Below are 18,552 nucleotides of genomic sequence, written 5' to 3'. Positions count from 1 at the left end.
TGGAGAGATGGAAAGGAGTGAGTAGAGGGTACAGGGAGGGAAGGTGGGGAATGTTACAGCCCCAACCAGGAGGCTGTTTACCGGGCTATTTGAGAAGAAACTGATAACCATATCAAGTCACTTCAAACAGTAGAAAAAACCCACTTGAGTTCCTAAGACAGGACTGGTAGGATGGTCCCAAAGCCCGACAGAAATACAGGTAACAGTTTCATATCCACTGACATACAGAAACCAGTAATTAGTCTGAGCAGAACAATATCGACAGCGAACAAGCTCTTGGCAAAGAAAGAGGTTGAGTTCCAGAGTAGAAAGCTCAGGAGTTTTCACAAAGAAGAAAAATGACAGAGTGTACCCTTTCTTAAAGGCTTTGCTCAGCTCACAGGCCCAGCCCAGGGTTGGGGGCAGGCCCAGGGCGGGGCTCCCTGTCCTGCTCGGGGGCCCTGAGCAAGCCTTAATATTATGGTTCTCCAGCACGGTGCTGAACTCAGCAGTTGAACCCTTCCTGGCTGAGAGCCATGGATACTTGGTGGTATGAACAGACACTTAAGGCTCCCGTGTGAGGAGCCCGTTTCCCCACAGGGATCAGACCCACAGAATATGCTGCCTTTGGCAGGCTGTCAAAGGGTTCCTTTATTCTCCTGGGGCAGGACTGGCTGAGCCCTGCTCTGTAACCTTTGGCAGAGATAGAGCACTGATATCCTCTGACGCATGACAGGGACAGAGCTCAAGAGCCCTGGGCTACTAGACACCCCACAGCCACCGAGGGTGGTTTTTATCTTCGTCTGAACTTTGGGGTCCCAACTCTTGCCTCTTAGCTGCTCAATTACTATTTCTGAAAGATCAGTCACGTGCCCAGGGCCACTGTGTTGGGCAGTCTAGGCGTAAACTTCATACGTGGTGGCAATTCAGTCTGACTTGGCAATCCCTGGAAGAATGGGGCCCTCCGCAGTGGGCAGGGCCTCCCAGCCAGTCTGCCCATCTCAGCTCACCATCGCCTGCTCGGAGGCTGGGCTCCCCATGCCATTCTGCCCATACCACTGTGCCCAAGTAAGGCTGCCCCTTACTTTTCTCTTTCAGGACACCTTTCCCAGCACATATTGACTACTGATTGTCTCCCTCACAACATAAGCTCCCCGAGGGCAGGGACCAGGGATCACATCTGTTCTGTAGGTTGCTGTATCTCGGGCACCTGGAATGGCATGTGGTCAGCATCCAGTTAATACTGACTGAACAGGTTCTCATTTCTTTTTTCTTTTTTTCCCCTGCAATGTGTCCATGTAACAATGAACGAATTCTCATTTTAATGAGGATGTGGTGAGTTACTACATTGCACATGAATGACTTTAGACGACAACCCTCTCTAGAATACTTAAATTCTACGAAAGGATCTGAAGGAGGGGTTAAACTCTCACCACGAAGGAAGGAACAAGGAAGATTATTAACAGAATTCAAATTATCAGAGGCATCACTAGCTATGTGGCTTCAGGAAATTATTCAACTTGCCCTGTTTCAGTTTCCCCATTTAAAAAATGGGGGATGTACTTCACTCAGGGTTTTGCTGAGGTTTAAAGCACAGATCAAGCCCTATACAGTCTAGCACATGTGATCCCTATTTACCAATTAACAGTACGTAGTATCTATTTGATAAATCACATTTTATTATCGGCAATTATTCTAAGGAGCCTCTTGCATACTGCTGGGCATTAAATACGAACTTCAACGCCTGCTAAGTGGGAGTAAAATTCTGGGTTTTAATTTCACTAATATGAAAGACCTGCACCCTCAGGGGATTTGGGTCTTACCGTGAAGCCAGTCTTGATACCATCCTTAGGTGTAATGGACATACACTTAGGAGGTCAGGGAGGCAGTGGGGGCAGTGGGGAGGGTGGACAAGGGCACTGAATTTTTTTTTTTTGAGACAGAGTCTCACTCTGTTGCCCAGGCTGGAGTGCAATGGCGCGATCTCGGCTCACTACAACCTTCACCTTCTGGGTTCAAGCAATTCTCCTGCCTCAGCCTCCTGAGTAGCTGGGATTACAGGCATCCATCACCATGCCTGGCTAATTTTTGTATTTTTAGTAGAGACAGGGTTTTACCATGTTGGCCAGGCTGGTCTTGAACTCCTGACCTCAGGTGATCAACCCTCCTCAGCCTCCCAAAGTATAGGATTACAGGCGTGAGCACCGGGCCCGGCCTACTGAATTTTTTCCTGGCCTGTTCTGTGCCCAAACAATTTAGTTTTCTTTGCTTAGGATAATCTTGTGTTTATAACCTCCACAGCGGTTGTTGGAGAAGTGATTAGAATATTCTAATTCATCGTTTCCACTTCACCGCAGAAAGGAGATGAGGCCTGCGTGGGAGACAATTTTTGTTTAAAAATAAAAATATCTTTGATAATTAGAGTGGCAAGGGAAATTATGAAAAAATGCACCAAAAGTGGGGAGCAGATTTCTATTTACACGTGACACAGTTGACAGTTTTCCCTGGTGCCAAAGACTGTTAGAATGCAAATGGTTTCATTTGATTTTTTTTTCCCCTTTCAAGAGCTGGAACAATTTCTCAAGCTACAGCATGGTGCTCTCCCAGCTTCAAGAAATATTTTTATCTGGGCAACACCCAGCAAAGCGGTGCCACGGCCCAGTTCAATCATAGCTGCGCTCTGACTTACACAGCATGAAAATGCTGCAATGTTCATTTTCTGAGCTCTTTTTAACATGCTAAATATGAATGTCGTATTCGTTGGCAGGAAAGGAAAAGAAAATAAGCCACTCTTTTTGCCCTGCAAGATATCCACATAAAATATTAACAGAAAAGCAAAGGAAAAACATGTGCAAAGTTCACCTTCTTTTATTAAGCAAGAGCAAAACTCTTGGAAGGGCTGTTTTGGGTCTCATTTCTTTGCTCTTAAAGGGGCAGATGCCCCAGAACAGCAGGAATGCATGTTCCTTCTCCCACTTCTGTGGCTTGGAGCAAGTTATTTTGCCTCATGAACCTGTTTCCTCTTTCTCCAAAGATGATCACACCTGGCCCACTCTCCTCACAGCTTTGTTCTGAGGCTCTGAGGAGAGGAGGTGCAGGACAACACTTTGAAGTATATGATGAAAACAGTATTCCTTCTTTTCTTCCAGAAAGAGAGAGAGAGAGACAGACAGTCTGAGGCATAATTATCACTACCAATCTTAGCAGCACTGCCATGCCATGGATAATTTTCAGATACCCTGAAAAGGGCAAAACATTTGTCTTTTGTTTCACTCATAATTTTCTCCATACTGACTTGGTGGGGGTGTCCCAGTTCTCAGCCAATGGTGTTCTAATTTCGCCCATTATTTTCAGGAAGAAACAAATGCAATATACTTGGTCCTCTGCATGCCTGAGGTGGGGAGCAAATGCCGTGCCATGCAACCAGATGGCTGGCAGGCGTAGCTGTGCTCTCACTCCCTGAGAGGCACACGGCCTGCTGAACTCTAAACGTGACAAATTCCGAACGGCACCCTTGTTGGCTTTAAGCCCCTGGGAGCTGAGCCTGAGGCCCAGGAGGTCTGATCTGAGTGCTTAGCGCCAGGCTTTGTTCCAAACTCTGGTGTCACTTTGTCCTGGGGCCAGTTCCTGCCCAGCCTTAGCTGGGAAGAGGGACCCCCAGAGAATGAACAGCTGAAAGCCAAAGTTGTTGAAAACTCCTTTTGCATAAGCCAAAGCCAGAAGACAAAGACAGGACCTCTGCTTTGAAGTGACTGGGGTAACTGCCTGGAAAATGTTCCCAATACATCTTGCGATGCACAGGGATGGCTGTTGAACACGCCAAATGGCCAGTTCCATCTTTTTTCAAACCCAAAGAGAAACACTTTTTAAAAAATATATGTACGCCATTTAACTCCTGAACAAAAATTTCTTTCTTCTCCCCCCAGGCCCAAATCAGTGGCTCCAGAGAGCACAGTTATCAAGAGATTATCTGGTCCCCAGAGTATCGGGAGGCACTCAGCTGTGCCACATGCCTCCGAGTGTCCTGAGGCGAGTGATTATCTCTCAATAACCTGTAGGGCCGTGTAGCTTAAATGATAACTTGACTTTAAAAAATTTAGAACTCGCTGTTAGACAGTTTCTAAGCAACCTGTTTCCATGGCAAAGAAGCCTGGTGTTTATACTGATTTTTCACTTAAAATGTGGTTTTATTGAATTTCACTCCATGCAGGCAGCCATTTGCCTGTACTTCAGCCCTATCTACAACTGACGGCTATCAGTAAGTACCTAATAAACTCCAGATGCCAAACCAGAAGCGGCTCCTTCCTTCGTGATCAGTATGGGGGTGCTTCTAGTGAGCAAGCTGGGGGTGAGGAGGTGGGAATGAGGAGGGAGGAAACGTGCTCCTGGAATCTGGTCAGCTAGGTTTAAGTCTTATCTCTTTGTGGTTCATCAAATATTTACTAGAGCCTGGTCCAGCCCAGGCACTAACTGAGGTGCTTGAGGCACAAAGAGAGAGGGACAAAAAGGGCTCTGCCCTCAGGGCTCCCTGTCTGCTGGGGTAGACTAAGGGATCACAGAGGCCCATGGCACACCGTGGCAAGGGCCATCCCAGAAGTGATGTGCAGGTGGCACCAGGCATGGCTTCCTGAGGAGAGGCACGGCAAGTTGCTTCTCTGTAAAGAGCGAGTGGACCAGACCAGTTCTAAGATCCCTGGTAGCTCCAACAGACCACGAGAGTTTTCAATCATGGGCACTGGATCATTACCCACCCCCAGCCTCCCAATATGGCAAAACCAAAAAGAACCCCCTCTGCTCTGCTGCAGGAGCGAATATTACAGAGTATGTTCTCACCATCTCTGTCTAGACAACATCTGCTCAAAGGGAGATCTAGAAAACCGCCAGCCAATGAAGGCCCAGTAAAGCTAAATAAACTATAACTGAAATGCGGGGCTTCCAGCTCTCCTGGGTGACAGGCTATTCTTCCTCTGTCAATTACTTGCTTGAGGGATCTGCTGTTCTCTGTCTCTTTCTGGATTTATAAAATGCTCTCATGAGCCATCAGGGTAAATGCCAGTGGTAAAGAACATGCGGCTTTGTGATCTGTTTGTTTGCTTACTTATTTGGGGCTTCTAAAGAAGTTACTCAGAAATGTCTCCTTAGGAACACGATACAAGCTCTCTCTATGTGGGCATGGTTAAATGCAGTGGGAAAGTAAGCTCACTTGTGGGAAAGCAGGCATACCCACTAAGTTATTTTGGCGTTCCCGTTGTTCCCTCTCTGGCAGCACAGCCTCCACACTCTCCTCCACTCTGTCCATCTCTTCTCCCATCACTCTGTGCATGCTGATGTTGCAAAGGAGGCTGTGTGTTTCCTTTTAAACAAATGGATGCTCAGGGTGTCGATGCGTCCTAGCCAGCAAGCAGTGGGGTTATGTTTCTATACTTGGTAATTTACTCTAATGGGTCTCGGTTCATTGGCTAACCAGTATTTCAAGCCTGTCCTTTCTTGCTATTCAATTTAGCTATCTTCCCCTGCACGGAGGTCATTTTTTGTTTCTAAATGTTGGAAATGGAGGATTATGACTTGAAGCAATGATTTACTCTCCAAATAAATACTACCAATTACCTTTGCAGCTATACATGCTCATTAGACTTAACTATGTTTACCTGTTCAAAACCATTCATCTATCGATCTAACGCCAACATGCGTACTCACACAGAGACCCATATCAAAAATATTTAAATGCAACAAGGGCAGGACTTAAAACCATAAACACCAGTAGAAGCAAATGCTGCTGACCATACCCCTGAAGTGCCACAGGATAAAGTATCATAAATGCAGAGGAATAATTCCACTGCTTTGTGCATATTTAAAAGGATATGGCGCTGAGAGGTCCAATCTGTTATAGACAATTCAAAAATAAGCCAGAATCTAGGAGGGTTTAAATCCCACTGGGGCGAGATTTAAAAGCAGCTCTTTCCATCTGGCCAGTTCTCCTGCCTCCAGGAACCCTGCAAGCCTAGATCCCACGACAGTGTGTTGGGCACAGATTTCAAAGTGGCATTCTGTGCGGAGCACTATGAGGGCTGACTCGGACCTTTCCCCCAGCTGGCTGCACTCTCGGGCCACATTGTTTCCTGCCCCTCCCTGGAAGGTATGTACCCTTGAAGATAAAGACATCTTCATAGCAGCCTAGGTAGGCTTGCCCACCTCCTGCCTGAACTGTTTTCCTGTAACCTGTGCTTTGGCACTAAGCCAGCAGCCTCCACTCACGGATGCCTTCAGAAACAGCTCTAGGAAATGTACTTCTGTATTTACTGCAAGGACATTGAGGATATTAGTCACAACAGTACCCAGTGTTCTTTTAAGATGACCCACAGAGAAATTTTCCTCAAGCCTCAGTAATAAGGAAAGCCATGCTTCTTTCTGAAAAGCTTTCTTTCCTTTTCTTTTTAAAAACTCTTATTCAGGTACTTCCTGTACCATTTTCCTCTTTGCTGTCTGTCAGGAAGCACAGAGCCACTCTGAAAGCTCCTCTCTAGCAAGGGTGCAGGGCTCTAACTGTATTGTCTATATTAACCTCAACTTGGTCTCATCTTGTTTTTGCTGTTATTTTTCCGTTTAAAAAATTTCTTCAGTTCCTTTTTTCTTTGTTACAAACAATTTATAAGATGCTCCAAGTCATTTTTGGAATAAGAAGAAATTTAAATAATGATTAACAACTACTATTTAGTGACTTTTACTCTGTGGCGGTATTTTTTGCTACCTGACTTTGTCGTCATTGTAGTAGGTGAAATAAGCAAAGTAACATATATGCTTTTTTCGGTTTTACAGATGAGAAAAAAGAGACTTTGAGAAGTGAATTAATTTGCCCAAGTTATCTTGCTATTGAACAACAATGTGAGGTCTTGATAGTTATCTTTGAAAATCTTCAACTCTCAACACAGCACTTGGCTCATCATAAGAGACCCAATAAAAATCTTTTAAAATACATATATACAATAAGACAAATAGAGATCATCTCCTTGGCTACTTTACTCAGTACTGAGACAACATTTACTTCCACGCCTCTGAGGTGTTCGAGAGGGATGACAGAGCCTGCAGAGTGAGGAAATGACTACCCTGTGGTTGACCACAGCCTCTGACGACCAAAACCCACTTTGTGCAGGCGGTGCTGCGACCAGGCTCGATCTGTCATCGAGAGCGTTCTGCTCCCAACCTGGCACGGCATGCACTGTGCACACACACCCAACGCTTGGCTTTCCTACCGGGTAGTAAGATGGTTGACCCTGGCAGGTTATCAGTGACATGACAACACCAAGGAAGTAGGGACAGAATTGGCAGCATTGAATTTAAGTAGATTTAAGTAGCCCAGAGGTCCTTGCCTTCAGTTCTGAAACCCAGCAACCCACTTGGTTTGTAATCTGCCTGCCAGATGTCTCTTATCTTTGACACCATGAAATCAGGCCTATATATGCACAGTGAATAGCTTCAGATCTGAGTGTATTTTTAGAACAATGGGACTCAAAAAGAAAAGCAGCAATGCCTGTCAAAAGATGGATAATAGGAAAGCTAACTACTTGGGTTTGGATTTGTCAACTATTAATCAAGTGTCAAAAGGAAAAAATATTAGGTGTGTCCTCATTTCCATGCTGGGTGCAATCCAAGGGGGAACAGCTTTGCAGTCCAAGCTCAGCCAAACTGCCCACACCATTTAAGGGGATGAGCTACTAATTTCAAGCTCAGCTGAACTAATGGATCACCTCTGTGGCTCCTCATCCGTTCAAATACAATAGGCTCATGTGTGGGTAAAGAGAGGAGTTGGGGCTCTGACAGGGATGAAATGAATGAGCCTGTGCCAGTCGGTGTTCGTCCAGGGTTTGAAGGCACCAGCTGGTTCTTTGATGGGATGGGATCCTACTGCTAGAAAGAGAGCAGGGAAGTCAGTCAGTAAATGAACCTTCAAACCTGGTCCTGACTTCTGCAAACGGTGGTGGCACAATTAACATGAAAAAGATCCTTTCGAGGTGAAATCCCCAGTTCAGATTTTAGTAAAGATGAAGCAGGCTTACAACTAGAAATTCTGTGGCCAGTGTCTATGTGTATGTGTAACATACACATCATGTATAACATATTTGGGAAATTTACATACAATGTACCCCACATAGGTGTGTACACAGATGTAAATATACCTTCAGAACACAAGCAGAGGGTAGAGGCCCCTATCTTGTTCCCTCTAATTCCAGTCCCTAGAACAGTACCTGGAGACTCCTTGAACATACTAATGTGATTCATCCACAAGGACTCTATGAGAATGGGGTTTTCATCACCCCCAGTTTACAGAGGAAGAAAATGAAATGAAGCTAAATCATTTGCTCAAGGTCACACGGCCAGTAAGATCTGAACCTCGCTTTGTCCAAAGCAAGACTGCTGCTTTTTCTCTCACACACAATGGCAAGGCAGAGGGAGCTGGAATGGCAACCTCCCCAGCGCCCCATCAGGGGTTACAGCAATAACAGCATCCAGGACTTGTGTGGCCAGAAGGTACACCAGCTGGTCACCACCTGCTGGCACCCTGCATCCCTATCTGGGCTCTGGGGTTAGCAGGTGGGGGTAGGACTGGGGGTGGAGGCCAAGCATCCTAAAAGCTTTTTCTATTATGAGACTTGTTGGGCACTGACTTCATCTTTTTCTTTTTCTTTTTTTTTTTTTTTTGAAACAGGGTCTCACTCTGTTGCCCAGGCTGGAGTGCAGTGGTGTGATCGCGGCTCACTATGGCCTTAACCTTCCAAGGCTCAGGTGATCCTCCTGCCTCAGCTTCCCAAGTAGCTGGGACAACAGGTGCACACCACCACGCTTGGCTAATTTTTATATGTTCAGTAGAGACAGGGTTTCGCCATGTTGCCCAGGCTGGCCTGGAGCTCCTGAGCCCAAGTGATTCTCCCACCTCAGCTTCCCAAAGCGCTGGGATTACAAGCGTGAGCCACAGCACACGGCCTGACTTCATCTTTTCAAAAATAGGTATTGTCTAGTTTTGTTTCCTTTTAGCCCAGGGTAAAAGGCTCATTGGATGATATAAAACCTCAATGCAAAAGCCAGGGAGTCTCAGAGTCTGCTAAGAGATTGGCCCAAGGAGTATGGTTTTAATGGAGTTCAACTAGGCTAAGTACATGTATGGACTTGAAGGACAAACAGAAATTTGGGGTGTATGCTCTTTTTTCAAATTCCTTTCATGTACAGGAGGGAAAAGCTACATGGACAGAAAGGCACAGAACTGTGAAGGCCCAGGGCATGCCAGGAGACATCTTGGAGACTGAGAATTTCAATCAGCAAAGTTTGCCATTGCAGTTGGCTGAGATGGGTGTGATCTGACCTGTTGTCTGTAATCCAATGCCTACCCTCAGGGACACTGTCTTATTTTTAGCTCCTGGTATGCTAAGCCCTCCTCCCACACCACAAATATGATTTGCACATTTGTTATCCATTGAAGTTACTTAACTAGAGGGACTTTGGGGGAGCTGGCTTTTTTTTTTTTTTTCATTGCCAGTTAACAGTGACACCTGGTGGTAACACACAGCAAGGTCACACCCTGCCCCCACCTTCCCCTGCCCCTCCCCCATGCCTCCACCAGTTGGAAGATTTATGCCCCCTCCATACAAGGCACATTTGCTAGATAAAAGCATTAAACTGGAATGGCATCTCCGTTCTTAGCATTTACAATCTCGGTTATATCAACCACCCCCTGATCAATTTCCATTTCTAGAGTTTACAGCCTGGATGTAAAAGCCTGCCACAAAGGCTATATTTAATATGACAAATTAAAAAAGCAAACACTGGTTTGGTCATTCTTTGGAGCCAGGAAAAGCAAATGGGAGCAAGAAAAACCCAAGCATGATGCACATAAAGATGAACTCTCATGGGGCTGCTAAGTTCGCCTCCACCCCAACTCGATGAAAGCGCCCCTTGGAGGTCCTAAGCCCACCTGCCAGAGGCCCACAGACATGGCTGCTCTACAGGGTTGGTGCACATCCCTCTCCTTCCAGAAGGCAGGAGGCCTTGGAGCAGCCTCCTGCCCTGAGAGGTTCCCTCACCAGCCCTCTGGCAGACAGGAGAGCCACTTCCAAAGCAAGCTGGTCACCTGCCTAGGGTTGGAAACTAAGTATCTCTGGCTTTTCTGAATACTAAGCTAAGGTTCCCATTTGGGCCCTTGCAAAGAACATAGCTTTCTCTTCTCCCATGAGGGTAAGCGTGTGTAAGTGTGTCACTCCGACTGCAGTATGGAGAATATCTAGAGGGGCAGGAGTGGAAGTGGGACCGGTGGTGAGGTCTGTCGTTCTGGTGGGAGATGATGGCGGCCTGGCCTGGCCTAGTGGCTTGGAGGTGTCGTTTTGAGAGAAGTCGTTTTGAGAGCAATTTTCCAAGTGAGGTAGGCGGGCTTTACTTTTGGTCATGGATGTAGGGTGTGAAGGAAAGAGAAGAATTAAGAACAAACAATGGGATGCACGGCAGAGCCATGTGCTGAGATGGAGACTCCACCTCATGCAGGGGACTTGGTTCCTCAGTACTAGTAGGTATGACTTTTCTTTTTAGATGGAGTCTCACTCTGTCACCTAGGCTGGAGTGCAGTGGTGCGGTCTTGGCTCACTGCAACATCCGCCTCCCAGGTTCAAGTGATGCTCCTGCCTCAGCTTCCTGAGTAGCTGGAATTACAGGTTCCTGCCACCATGCCTAGCTAACTTTTTGTATTTTTAGTAGGGACAGGGTTTCACCATGTTGGCCAGGCTGGTCTTGAACTCCTGACCTTGTGATCTGCCTGCCTCAGACTCCCAAAGCTCTGGGATAACAGGCATGAGCCACCCACCGCACCCAGCCGCCAGGTATGACTTTTCAATAGTAAGTGGCCCACCCACCCACCCCTCTCTCCATGTGGTAATGAGGCTCACAGAGAGACCAGGTTTCCTATTGTTTCAGGCTTCTTCTCCCACTTAGAGAGCTTATTAATTTCAGAATCAAGATGCCAAATCAGCTCTTGATCAAGGACAAGACTGATTTTTTTCCCCAACTTCAAGATAAGTTTGCAAGTGACATGTGTGAAGCAATCCACCTAGCTCTTCCTCCCCCTCCCTGCCCGTCAGGAGGGAGGCCATCTGACTCAACCACTGAACGGAATGTGCTGGAGCAAACAAAGGGAGCTGTGGTCAAGTGGTGGGGCTGCGTATTCCTCCACCTGAGGCTCCCTGAACACCAGCTCAAGATTCAGCAAGGTCCAATTCCGGGTTTAATTGCTTTCAGCAGCAAAAAAGAGAATTCGAAATGAAAAGATAATGAATTGAGAACATTAGCTTATTTGATGGTTCTAAACTTGAAGGATGGGATGGGGTGGATGTAGGAAAAGTAGAATGGAATGGGGAATGTGAAAATCAGACCTTTAACTCTTGGTTGTAATAGGCATCTAAAAGGATTTACTTCAAGATAAACTCATTATGTTCTTGAGTTGCACTTTAAATCACAGCACAATGAGCTCCAGGGGCACCGCCCAGGGAGGACTATTTTCATCCTAAATTGATTCTGTATGGAATAAAAATGCCTGGGGACAGAAGCTGGTTAGGATGCGCCCCTGTGCTCATGAAACTATGACTGATTCTGGGACTAAGGGATGTGACGGGAAAGGGACAGGAAGAAAAAAGGAAACGGGAAATCAAGAGCAAAAAACAGCAAAGGACAATAAATCAATTCAAGAAGATATTACCATCACTCCCAGGGAGTGCAAGGTTTCTAAGGAGCAAGCTGGCTCTCCTCACTGCACAGTCAGAGCAGCCTTTCCGCCCCTCAGGGAATGAGTTGACTCCTAACTCCTACCCCACGGAAGAGGATCAGAGATGTGTCTCTAGAAGCTAGGAAGAAGCAGGGATTCTGCTGCAGGCATGAAGCTGGTGAGGCTGAAGGAGCTGCAGGGCTCAGAGAGGCACAGAGTGCCAGGCCCAGCTTTCGCCCCAGCAGCAGACGTATCCTGGGATGGCAGTTCCAGGATGCAGGCTGCTCCCACCTGGAAGGAAAGCTTGGAGAAGAGGGGCAGAGTAGATTTTGGGTCTCATGTCTGGGGAATGCTGTTGTGCTCAGAGTTTCAGCTCTTAGTTCTAAAGTAACCAGCAACAGCTTCTTCTCCTAGAGGTGATACAGCTTTTCTCAAATAAGCATGGTCAAACTCTTAGAAATTGGAATCATCTAGTTTCAGAATCAGAAAAGGCCCTTTAAACCATTAGTCTGGCAGCTCTTAATGTTCTTTGGGTCACAGATTCCTATTAGAACCCATGAATGGTTCCTATTAGAAAAAGGCACATGTGCACCTGCCTGCACACAAACAATTCTGCATGGCACTTGTGAGGGTTCATGGCACCGAAACCCATCTAAGACCTGCCGTGGAGTCGACGTATGCCGTATCAGGAACCCAGCACTTTCACTTTGCTGTTGAAGAAGCCAAAGCATGAAGAAGTGCCAGGCACCTGGTCTCCAGGCCTAGAAGCCCATTCCCCTCCAACCAGGAGGGTGCTGAGTCCTCTCTACCACACCGTCTTTCTGCTTCTTGACCCTCTGGAATTGTTGCTGACTTTGCAGCAGAGGAAAGGGTTACTGGCAAAGAGAAACAGATCTAGTAAAAATACCATCTCTAGTGCTGGCACAGTTAAAGAAATCATCTTAACCCGGCAGGGAGAGAGAGAAAAGAGCAGAGATGCCTCAACTCTGCTTGCCATTAGCAAATCATCTGTAATTTAGAACAAACGTAAAGGGATGTGGGTGATCAGGCAGACGTACCTCCTGGCAGCCTCTTGTAATTTCACGGGCTGTTTGGCGCTGAGGTAAATCAAGCAGGCATCAGCCACTTTATTCAGGTCACCCTCACCTGCAGAAAATAAAAACAAAACAAGCATCAGCCCTCACACTTCATTTGGGACAAGCAGTGACCAACTGTGTCTGGAGAAACTGCAACAGCTAGGCAAGATGCCCTGGGCTCTCTACTCCATCCCGCCAAAGAACACATCAAGATAAATGGACAAATGAGGCCAAAATAAGACGGAAGGAGGTACACAGAGGGGAGGGGAGGGGGGCTCAACTAAGCAGAGGGCATGATGGCAGGGGTGGGGCATGATGGCAGGGGTGGGGCATGATGGCAGGGGTGAGACAGATGCTGTGTGTGTGTTCAGGTGGAACTGCCTGGTACCCACCTAGGTCCAGTCTCTCACAGAGGGGGCCCAGGCCCTGTAAGACAGCCAGTTGCAACTTGAAGGCCAGCGTGTGCGAGTAAACTGGTCCAGCCCTGGCACTGATGGGGGCCTGGGTGACTAGGGAGCCAGCCAGCTTTGGCAGGACATCTTTGCAGAACCGGCTGCGTAGAAAGTCACCACACTTGCTTCCCAGGGTACGTAAAACCTGCGGAAACAGCCCCCAACCTGGTGAGTGAACATCGCCAAGGCAGCAAGAGAGCTAAAGAATGCTTGGTAATTCGATTTCATCTAGGTCTCTGCTTGGAAAAAAAACAAACAAACTAGAATTACTGCTGTTAATTCCTTGCCCATGGTTTGTGATTCTGACAAGTTATGAATTTGGAGGTCTCTGCTCCCAAGGCATGGCTGCTTCTACCCATAAATACAGATTACATGGGGAATAATTCAAAGGAATATTGGGTTGGATGAATAATATGATTAATATCTTGATTTCCCTCCCATTTTTGTTTAAAAAAAGAGAAGAGCTTAAAGCAGTTCACATAGATCATTTCTTGAATCTTCCTAACATCCCTTGAGAAAATACGTATGCTTTTAACTCTAGCTAGCTAAGCAAACACAAACACTATGGCCCAGCTGCTGCCACTTGCAGGCATCAGGAGGTTAGTGACTGGGCCAAGGTCCCTGGGCTGAACCAAGGTCCCTGAAGTTGCAGCCGACTCGGTGTTCCTTCTGTTCAGCTGTACAATCTCTTATGCACATCACCCTCATTTTATCTTTCAGAAAAGATAGTTTCTTTGCATGTCTTGTTTTAAACTTTCTCTAGCAGAACATATTGAAACGTTTTGCCCCGCTGCACAAGACTGAGTATACAGGATAATAGGAATTTCTTTAAAAACTGGTAAGCAAGGCATAAACAGCACAGTGTTTGCTGATTTTGCAGAGAACAAGGCTCTCATTTGAGGTCCCTCAGCTGAACGGCACACCTTCTATAGACCTCAGTGTCATTATCGTGTCTGCACGTGGGGAAAGCAGCCTCAGTTATTGCGTACACATCTTTATTTTTTTTCACTTTTCTATGCTTGCTGGTATTTCAGACAACCTATTAATTCTCACCAAACCCCACTCCACGGTACATCTGGATAAGATTTAGCAATACCACCTCCCTCTCCCTTAATCTCTTTCTTTTTTTGAGATGGAGTCTCACTGTCGCCCAGGCTGGAGCGCAGTGGCACGATCTTGGCTCACTGCAACCTCTGAAGCCCAAGTTCAAGCAATTCTCCTGCCTCAGCCTTCTGAGTAGCTGGGATTACAGGCGCCTGCCACTGCGCCCAGCTAATTTTTGTATTTTTAGTAGAGACAGGGTTTCACCATCTTGGCCAGGCTGCTTTTGAACTCCTGACCTTGTGATCCACCTGCCTCCGCCTCCCAAAGTGCTGGGATTACAGGTGTGAGCCACCACGACCAGCCTAATCTCCCTCTTTCTTTGGCACACATACATACACATGCACATGTATCATTTTGTGCATTTTGTTTTGGGAAAAAAAATTAACAATTTTTAATATTTTAATTTGGTCTAGTATATGCTGAAGAATTTACAGAAGATCAAACTACTTTGGCCAACTGTTATCTGGTGCATTACCAGCTTCATTTTGTGTCCCTACACCTTTTCCCTCTGCCTCATCTTGCGCACCTTCTTCTAATTTATGGCAGCTTGCTGTGGTATGTATCTCTGCAGGCTGCCTTAAGGGCTTTTTAGAACAATAAAGGATATAAATAAGCTAAAATATCCATGCTAATGTAAGCCAAACTAAGCCAGGAAGAATAATACCTTACAGATATATAGGACTGTTAGCTTTTCAAAGCATTTCACCCAACAGTCCCATTTCATCCCTGACAACACTATGAGAAAGGTGGGCTAGGTGTTCCTAAGCCCAACATGAAAATGGGTGGTCCTGGGTTTTGGCAGCATCACTCAGCTGGGCAGAGGATGCCCACTGCTAGGACCTCAGCCCCTTCACCTTGACTCCTGTGCAGTGCAAAGAATATGGTGTGAACTCACTGCTCTGGGTTCGTATCACTTACTAGCTGTTCAATTGTGAGAAAATTCCTTAACTTCTCTGAGCTTCTTTCTTCCTCTGCCAAAAGTAAAGACAATATACCTACCTTGCAAAGTGGTTGTAAGGAGACCAACTCCTGTGTGGAGGAGTGCTGAGCTTCCTGCCTGGCCTTTTCATCTACTAGTTCATTTGCTTCAAATTCAAAAGGAGACTGTTACTTTCTTCTTTGTGCTTTTCTTATGTTTCTATACTTTCTTCACAGTATGTGACATTGCAATTGGGTGAAGAGAACCAATCCAAAAGGCCCCGGTGAGCTCTATGCCTACTAACTCTACCCTCACAACAGACCATGGGGGATGCTGGTGCAGTACCTTGAAGGCTCTAAGCACTGCTAGGGGGGCGTCCCGTGTGAGTCGGTGCACGAGCGAGGGCCAGGCCCGATGAGCCAAGGGAAGCAGCTGGTTTTTGTGGGACTGAAGAACAACCACACACAGATCCAGCACATCCAAGACCTGAAAGAGACAAGATTTCAGCAGATGGTATAGGCTTGAAAACAGATACCTGGGATCAAGTCACCATTTCCAAAGAATAACGTTTAGAAACGTATTAATTGGATACTTGTTTTCTGAGTGCTGACTACACGCCAAGCACCAGCTAGGTACTGACGGGACACACAGGGACAAAATACACGTTTCCTTGCCTTCGCGGGGGTTCATGGTCAGCTGGGGAAAGACCTTAATTAGATAAAGCCTAAACGAAGAGATGATTAGCAATTGGGACAAGAAGGGAAGTCAAAGGTGAAATGCAAAGAAACGAGGGGTAGGATCTAAACCACAGACTGTTGGGAAGGCTTCGCTGGGGAAGGAGCTTCTAAAAGAAGACACAAAGGATGAGTAGGAGTTAGTTCTGCGAAGATTCATGCAACTGGAAACCGTGGTGAGGAAGACTCAGAGGTGGAACAGAGCTTTCATAAGAAGTGAAAGAAGGGCAGCGTGGAGCGTTACAGAGAAGAGGTAAAACGGGGCCCAACTACAAAGGGGTTTGTTAGGAATTTCTTTTATTTTGTACTAAGTACAGTGGGGCGCCATCAAAGTATTTTAAGCAGGAAAGTGACATGATACAATTCATGTTTTAGAAAGGTCATTCTGGCTGCTGAGTGGAGAAGAGACTTGAAGGGTGACAGAGAAACAAAGAGGCCCTTTAGGATACACATGAGGAGCAAAGTGATGTGGCCACGTGATGGCGGCAGAGGAGAGAAGTGAAAGGACTGGATATCTGTTTTGGAGATGACATAGCTTAAATTGCTGAAGGACTGGATACTGGGGAGAGGAAGTGGGGGTTTGAAAAGAGCTACTTTGGTTCAGGGGTAGCAACTGAAGAGATGCAGATGCCACTGAATGAGATGGGGAGCACGCGGGAGGAGAAAGTTGAGCGGCTAGGGGAGACCGAGTACTGTTACCACTACATGGAGAGGCCCAGCAGGCAGTTGAGGTACAGGCTAATCTCACCAGAAAGGGTTAGGCTACCCAACATGTAAACTGGTATTTTACCTTCCTTGTTTCCTGATCTCTTACATCTCAAACTCACTGAAAAGAGACTGCCTGCATCAGTGTCACAGGCAGCGGTCAGTACGACGGCCAGCGGAGGCTTCCCTCCCGCGTGGACGGCCAGCGCAGGCTTCCCTCCCGCGTGGACGGCCAACCTTCACAGGGTGAGGCACTCGTTAGTCAGCAAGACAGAGAGAAGCCGGCCAACACAAAGCAGTAAACCCTACTGGGCGCCTACTATGTGCTGGTCCACACTGAGACTGGAACAGAAGAGACCCTGCCATTGAGGGGTGAATAATTAGGCAAGGGAGTAAGAGAAAGCTCAGCTGCACAGTGGGGAGCAGGGGATCAGGGGAGCAGAGTGGAAATGGCTTTGGTATCACTGACAGGCTTGGAATTTGAGCTCTGTCATTAATGGGACAAGTTACATTATATTTCATTGACTCAAAGATGCATATTTCCCCTCTGCCTGGAATGTTCTCCTTGCCCCTTTGCAGGGCTGCCTCCTTCTCAGCCTTGAGAAATGTTACCACCTCAGAGAGGCCTTCCCCGATGACGTAGGCTAAATCAGAAGGTAAGCTCTGTCTTAGTCAGCAGGGTTTTGCACCGAGTAGGTTCCCAACACGTATCTGCTGCATGGGTGAATTACTATTTTCTATCAAACAGAACCTGCTATTACCTTGACAGCCTTTCTCCAATATGTATGAGTCTGTGTATTGCCTCTCTCCCCACAAAAGACAGGGAGTTCTGTGAAGACGGGGATCGTGTCTGCATCATCCCCTCTACACACCCTCTGCCTGACCTGCACTAGTCCTCAATAAGCATTTAGCACATGAATGAGTGTACGTGTATTATTTCATGCTGTTTTATAATCAACAACCCTGTGAGGTAGGTACCATCATCTTCATTTTATTGATGAAGATGCTAAGGCTCAAAATGATGAATTAACTTACTCAAGGTCACATGGCTAATAAGAGGCAGAAACAGGATTTGGACTGATTCAGGTATGTAGGTCTGACTCCAACACTGAGGTTCTTAATAACTATGGTATATATACAGCTGCTACAAATCCTCTACAAAAAGGAAGGTCTTGAAGGATATAGAGCAGTATGTTGAATGTCTCAGCTAGGCACCTACCTTAAAGCCATGCAGGTAAAAGGTAAGTGCTTGCTGAATGGAACACCAGATGAATGCTAAGAGCTGTCTTGGGAAGACTAAACAAACTCCACACAACACAGACCCTGAGATTTGAGATAATCTATGGATCAGGGTTTCCGAGCCCATCACCCCTGAGCAAGGCAATGTACACTCATTACTAACAGTGAGTCACTAAGGCAGTTGTGTTTCTCTCTCTCTCTTTTTTTTTTTTTTGAGATAAAGTTTCACTCTTGTTGCTCAGGCTGGAGTGCAATGGTTTGATCTTGGCTCACCACAACCTCTGCCTCCTGGGTTCAAGCGATTCTCCTGCTTCAGCCTCCCAAGTAGCCGGGATAACAGGCATGCACCACCATGCCCGGCTAATTTTGTGTTTTTAGTAGAGATGGGGTTTCTCCATGTTGGTCAGGCTGGTCTCAAACTCCCAACTCAGGTGATCCACCCACCTCAGCTTCCGAAAGTGCTGGGATTACAGGCATGAGCCACCGCGCCTGGCCGACAGTTGTGTTTCTCACTCCTGCTTGGGGGTAGGGAGGAATGCTGTTTCCCTTTGGGTGTAAGGTCTTCTCCAGGGTGATTCTAAAAGCCCTGCCCCCACTTCTACCCCAC

General features: G+C 46.6%; 1 protein-coding gene across 7 annotated transcripts in view; it reads right to left on the bottom strand.

Moving 5' to 3' along the window:
* TTI1 (TELO2 interacting protein 1) overlaps positions 1-18,552 on the bottom strand; it is a 105,699-nt gene that overhangs the window by 56,312 nt on the left and 30,835 nt on the right. For 4 of the 7 annotated variants that reach the window (XM_055264983.2, XM_055264984.2, XM_063633563.1 and 1 more), the window contains 3 exons: positions 15,613-15,753; positions 13,185-13,389; positions 12,775-12,862 (listed from right to left, as the gene is read on the bottom strand). In XM_055264983.2, the coding sequence (XP_055120958.2) occupies positions 12,775-12,862; positions 13,185-13,389; positions 15,613-15,753 (434 nt within the window). Of the gene's footprint in view, positions 1-3; positions 7,885-9,084; positions 12,592-12,774; positions 12,863-13,184; positions 13,390-15,612; positions 15,754-18,552 lie in introns of those variants that run through there. The other 3 variants (XM_055264985.2, XM_063633564.1, XM_063633565.1) reach the window with 2 other exon arrangements.

This window comes from Symphalangus syndactylus, chromosome 24 (genome assembly GCF_028878055.3).
Source record: "Symphalangus syndactylus isolate Jambi chromosome 24, NHGRI_mSymSyn1-v2.1_pri, whole genome shotgun sequence".
Lineage (NCBI taxonomy): Eukaryota > Metazoa > Chordata > Mammalia > Primates > Hylobatidae > Symphalangus > Symphalangus syndactylus.
Note: the sequence above shows the minus strand (reverse complement) of the source record. Positions and strands in the feature narration are given on the sequence as shown.